The following is a 6,181-nucleotide window of genomic DNA, read 5'->3' as shown; positions in this document are numbered from 1 at the left end:
ATACTAAATAAAGACAAAACATAGACTGCCCACCCCAACTCACGCCCTGACCATACTAAATAAAGACAAAACATAGACTGCCCACCCCAACTCACGCCCTGACCATACTAAATAAAGACAAAACATAGACTGCCCACCCCAACTCACGCCCTGACCATACTAAATAAAGACAAAACATAGACTGCCCACCCCAACTCACGCCCTGACCATACTAAATAAAGACAAAACATAGACTGCCCACCCCAACTCACGCCCTGACCATACTAAATAAAGACAAAACATAGACTGCCCACCCCAACTCACGCCCTGACCATACTAAATAAAGACAAAACATAGACTGCCCACCCCAACTCACGCCCTGACCATACTAAATAAAGACAAAACATAGACTGCCCACCCCAACTCACACCCTGACCATACTAAATAAAGACAAAACATAGACTGCCCACTCCAACTCACGCCCTGACCATACTAAATAAAGACAAAACACAGACTGCCCACCCCAACTCACGCCCTGACCAACACTAAATAAAGACAAAACACAGACTGCCCACCCCAACTCACGCCCTGACCAACACTAAATAAAGACAAAACAAAGGAAATAAAGGTCAGAACGTGACTTTCTGTTAAAAATAATCTAAGAATTAGCAGAAGGCCGACAACAAACACAATAATATATTTGGAAGAATTAAGCAACTAAATAGATAATTTTTTTAATTCACTGTCCTCTTTTATTAAATTCCTTATGTCACTATTTCATTTGAATTAATTTTAATCTGGATCTTTATTGAGTAAAGGGCCGTCAGTAAGCATTTCACTGTTATTAAATAATCATTTGATTTGATTGTATTAAAAGCCTGTTTTTCGACACAACGATCATTAGAATCATAGTCAGGAAATAGACTGTAACTAGAATGTTTTCAACCGAAGGGTTTCTCTCCTACATCCAGGAGTTTAGCACAATGATTTTTACCAGAATTGTTTTCAACTGAAGGGTTTCTCTCCTACATCCAGGAGTTTAGCACAATGATTTTTACCAGAATTGTTTTCAACTGAAGGGTTTCTCTCCTACATCCAGGAGTTTAGCACAATGATTTTTACCAGAATTGTTTTCAACTGAAGGGTTTCTCTCCTACATCCAGGAGTTTAGCTCTATGATTTTTACCAGAATTGTTTTCAACTGAAGGGTTTCTCTCCTACATCCAGGAGTTTAGCACAATGATTTTTACCAGAATTGTTTTCAACTGAAGGGTTTCTCTCCTACATCCAGGAGTTTAGCACAATCATTTTTTAAAATCACAATTGCACAACAGGATTATAAAGTATTGATTGATTGATTGATTGATAGTTGATTGATTGATAGATTGATTGATTGATTGATACCTTCTTCTGGTTGTTGCATCTTTCAGAGGCAGGGTAGCAGGCCCCACTGCCCCCCTCACAGGGGTACTCCCCCTCCTGGCAAACTGGACACTCCTCCTCGTCACGCCCCGTAGGGCAGTGCCAGTACCCGTCACAGCGCTGCCGTTCAGAGTAACAGCCCTGGTCCAATCCGCACGGGTGTTCCCCAGGGAAACAGTAACCTTTCACCTACAGGATAGAACAGGAAACGTCCTCGTGAAGTCATCTCTGGGTACTACTCTTCTGTCTGCTCAGGATAAACTCTGGGTACTAGTCTTAGTCTTCTGTCTGGTCAGGATAAACTCTGGGTACTCGTCTTCTGTCTGGTTAGGATAAACTCTGGGTACTAGTCTTCTGTCTGGTCAGGATAAACTCTGGGTACTAGTCTTCTGTGTGCTCAGGATAAACTCTGGGTACTAGTCTTCTGTCTGGTCAGGATAAACTCTGGGTACTAGTCTTCTGTCTGGTCATGATAAACTCTGGGTACTAGTCTTCTGTGTGCTTAGGATAAACTCTGGGTACTAGTCTTCTGTCTGGTCAGGATAAACTCTGGGTACTAGTCTCCTGTCAGGGTTATTCTACCTGGTATGTAGAGTTGAATCCATGCCCAGGGCTGAGTGGTGTTAGGGTCAGGGATAGGGTCAGGGTTAAGGTTAGGGTTAAGGTCAGGGTTAGGGTCATGGTTAAGGTCAGGGTTATGGTCAGGGTTATGGTCAGGGTTAAGGTCAGGGTTAGGGTCAGGGTTAGCCTACCTGGTATGTAGCATTGAACCCATGCCCAGGGCTGTGTGGTGTTAGGGTCAGGGTTAGGGTCAGGGTTAGTGTCAGGGTTAGGGTCAGGGTTAGCCTACCTGGTATGTAGCGTTGAACCCATGCCCAGGGCTGTGTGGTGTTAGGGTCAGGGTTAAGGTCAGGGTTAGGGTCAGGGTTAGCCTACCTGGTATGTAGCATTGAACCCATGTCCAGGGCTGTGTGGTGTTAGGGTCAGGGTTAAGGTCAGGGTTAGGGTCAGGGTTAGCCTACCTGGTATGTAGAGTTGAATCCATGCCCAGGGCTGAGTGGTGTTAGGGTCAGGGTTAAGGTCAGGGTTAGGGTCAGGGTTAGCCTACCTGGTATGTAGAGTTGAATCCATGCCCAGGGCTGAGTGGTGTTAGGGTCAGGGTTAAGGTCAGGGTTAGGGTCAGTGATAGGGTCAGGGTTAGGGTCGGGGTTAAGGTCAGGGTTAAGGTCAGGGTTAGCCTACCTGGTATGTAGCGTTGAACCCATGCCCAGGGCTGTGTGGTGTTAGGGTCAGGGTTAGGGTCAGGGTTAAGGTCAAGGTTAGCCTACCTGGTATGTAGCGTTGAACCCATGCCCAGGGCTGAGTGGTTGGGCCAGGTACTGCAGACTCATCTGTCCTCTACTGGATTCTAACAGGGCTGGTCTCCTGTTGTTATGATGCGACAGGGCCTGCAGGAGGCGCTCTGCTCTCTGGACCAGCCCATCATAGACATGGAGGGAGTCCCCTGGCCCTAACCCCAGGTCCAGCTGCAACACGATGGGCTTAGGGTCCTAGGAGGAGGACTGAGTTAGATCCATCAAGTAGTCGACCGATCAAACGTATTGATTAAAAAACGTAAAAATCAAAAATAACTAATTTCAGGTGATTTTCCATTGTGACAGACAACTAAACAAGCTTCTGTTTTGATGGAGCTTATAGATCAGTCAGCATGTGTTCATCTCTAACTCTGCTATATATCAGTCAGCATGTGTTCAGCTGTGTAACTCTGCTATAGATCAGTCAGCATGTGTTCAGCTGTGTAACTCTGCTATAGATCAGTCAGCATGTGTTCATCTCTAACTCTGCTATAGATCAGTCAGCATGTGTTCAGCTGTGTAACTCTGCTATAGATCAGTCAGCATGTGTTCATCTCTAACTCTGCTATAGATCAGTCAGCATGTGTTCAGCTGTGAAACTCTGCTATAGATCAGTCAGCATCTGTTCATCTCTAACTCTGCTATAGATCAGTCAGCATGTGTTGATCTCTAACTCTGCTATAGATCAGTCAGCATCTGTTCATCTCTAACTCTGCTATAGATCAGTCAGCATGTGTTCAGCTCTAACTCTGCTATAGATCAGTCAGCATGTGTTCAGCTGTGTAACTCTGCTATAGATCAGTCAGCATGTGTTCATCTCTAACTCTGCTATAGATCAGTCAGCATGTGTTCATCTCTAACTCTGCTATAGATCAGTCAGCATGTGTTCATCTCTAACTCTGCTATAGATCAGTCAGCATGTGTTCATCTCTAACTCTGCTATAGATCAGTCAGCATGTGTTCATCTCTAACTCTGCTATAGATCAGTCAGCATCTGTTCATCTCTTCTATAGATCAGTCAGCATGTGTTCATCTCTAACTCTGCTATAGATCAGTCAGCATGTGTTCAGCTGTGTAACTCTGCTATAGATCAGTCAGCATGTGTTCAGCTGTGTAACTCTGCTATAGATCAGTCAGCATGTGTTCAGCTGTGTAACTCTGCTATAGATCAGTCAGCATGTGTTCATCTCTAACTAAGTCGCTCTGGATAAGCGTCTGCTAAATGACTTAAATGTAATGTAATGTAAATGTAACTCTGCTATAGATCAGTCAGCATGTGTTCATCTCTAACTCTGCTATAGATCAGTCAGCATGTGTTCAGCTGTGTAACTCTGCTATAGATCAGTCAGCATGTGTTCATCTCTAACTCTGCTATAGATCAGTCAGCATGTGTTCATCTCTAACTCTGCTATAGATCAGTCAGCATGTGTTCATCTCTAACTCTGCTATAGATCAGTCAGCATGTGTTCATCTGTGTAACTCTGCTATAGATCAGTCAGCATGTGTTCATCTCTAACTCTGCTATAGATCAGTCAGCACGCGTCTTAATATATTTTGCCACGAAAACTATGGTTTATTAACGTATTTATTTGGAAAAATACAAACTACGATGAACGGATTCATCTGTGGCGAAGGGCACTGCATCTCAGCGCTAGAGGCGTCGCTACAGACACTCTGGTTCGAATCAGGCTGTATCACAACCGGCCGTGATCGGGAGTCCCGTGAGCGGCAGACAGTTGGCCCCAGCGTCGTCCGGGTTTGGTCGGTGTAGGCCGTCATTGTAAATAAGAATTTGTTCTTAACTGACTTACCTAGTTAAAGGTTAAATAATCGTCCCTAGCAACCGTCAGATTGTGTAAGGTGTTGAACTCCTCCCTACCTGAGTGTCCAGTAGCCAGGAGCACCTCCAGCTCCCCCACAGCGCTGCGGTTGGGACGGAAGAGTCCGGGGAGGCGAATGTTCCGTAGAAGTTCCCCAGGCGTTTCCCGCAGGCCGTGTCGGGGCACCCTGCCTCGTCCGAGCCATCGGGGCAGTCCCCGGGCTCCGTTGCAGCGCAGCGAAGGGGGGGAACAGCGAGTGGACTGGAGGAGAAGAACACCACTTTATCGTTCCTTATTATTGTCTCTGGGAACGGAAATGTGTTATTTTATACTCACAACCCCGAAATGTAGGAAGCAATGGGTCGGCCCAAACCCCCCCCCCCCCGAGACGTAGGAAGCAATGGGTCAACCCAATCCCCCCGAGACGTAGGAAGCAATGGGTCAACCCAATCCCCCGAGACGTGAAGCAATGGGTCAACCCAATCCCCGAGACATAGGAAGCAATGGGTCAGCCCACCAACCCCCGAGGCGTAGGGAAGCAATGGGGTCAACCCAATCCCCCGAGACGTAGGAAGCAATGTGTCAACCCACCAACCCCTGAGGCGTAGGAAGCAATGGGTCAACCCAATCCCCGAGACGTAGGAAGCAATGTGTCAACCCACCAACCCCGAGACGTAGGAAGCAATGGGTCAACCCAATCCCCCCCGAGACGAGGAAGCAATGGGTCAACCCAATCCCCCCCCGAGACGTAGGAAGCAATGTGTCAACCCACCAACCCCCGAGACGTAGGAAGCAATGGGTCAACCCACCAACCCCCCCGAGACGTAGGAAGCAATGGGTAAACCCACCAACCCCGAGACGTAAAGCAATGGGTCGGCCCAATCCTCCCGAGACGAGGGAAGCAATGTGTCAAAGCCCAACCCCGAGACGTAGGAAGCAATGGGTCCAACCCACCAACCCCCGAGACGTAGGAAGCAATGGGCAAACCCACCAACCCCGAGACGTAAGAAGCAATGGGTCGGCCCAATCCTCCCGAGACGTAGGAAGCAATGGGTCGACCCAATCCCCCGAGACGTAGGAAGCAATGGGTCAACCCAATCCCCCCCCCGAGGCGTAGGAAGCAATGGGTCGGCCCAATCCCCGAGGCGTGGGAAGCAATGGGTCAACCCAATCCCCCGAGACGTAGGAAGCAATGGGTCAACCCAATCCCCCGAGGCGTAGGAAGCAATGGGTCGGCCCAATCCCCCGAGACGTAGGAAGCAATGGGTCAACCCACCAATCCCCGGGAGACGTAGGAAGCAATGGGTCAACCCACCAACCCCCGGAGACGTAGGAAGCAATGGGTCGGCCCCATCCCCCGAGGAACGAGGGAAGCAATGGGTCAACCCACCAACCCCGAGACGTAGGAAGCAAGCCCAAACCCCCGTAGGAAGCAATGGGTAAACCCAATCCCCCCGAGACGTAGGAAGAAATGGGTCAACCCACCAACCCCCGAGACGTAGGGAAGCAATGGGTCAACCCACCAACCCCCCTGAGACATAGGAAGCAATGGGTCAACCCACCAACCCCCGAGGACGAGGAAGCAATGGGTCGGCCCAATAGTAG

The 6,181-nt window shown here is 48.3% G+C and overlaps 1 protein-coding gene across 1 annotated transcript; it reads right to left on the bottom strand.

The window, feature by feature from the left end:
* Nucleotides 1-1,383: 1,383 nt before the first annotated feature.
* LOC124030449 (low-density lipoprotein receptor-related protein 3-like) lies at nucleotides 1,384-5,930 on the bottom strand (the record flags this gene model as incomplete). The annotated part of the gene is made up of 4 exons (XM_046341790.1): nucleotides 5,896-5,930; nucleotides 4,636-4,837; nucleotides 2,730-2,951; nucleotides 1,384-1,590 (listed from the first exon to the last, which is right to left on the bottom strand). Coding segments are annotated over exons 1-4 (666 nt in total), but the record flags the coding sequence as incomplete, so codon positions are not given.
* Nucleotides 5,931-6,181: the final 251 nt, after the last annotated feature.

Source organism: Oncorhynchus gorbuscha, unplaced genomic scaffold (assembly GCF_021184085.1).
Source record: "Oncorhynchus gorbuscha isolate QuinsamMale2020 ecotype Even-year unplaced genomic scaffold, OgorEven_v1.0 Un_scaffold_11634, whole genome shotgun sequence".
Lineage (NCBI taxonomy): Eukaryota > Metazoa > Chordata > Actinopteri > Salmoniformes > Salmonidae > Oncorhynchus > Oncorhynchus gorbuscha.
Note: the sequence above shows the minus strand (reverse complement) of the source record. Positions and strands in the feature narration are given on the sequence as shown.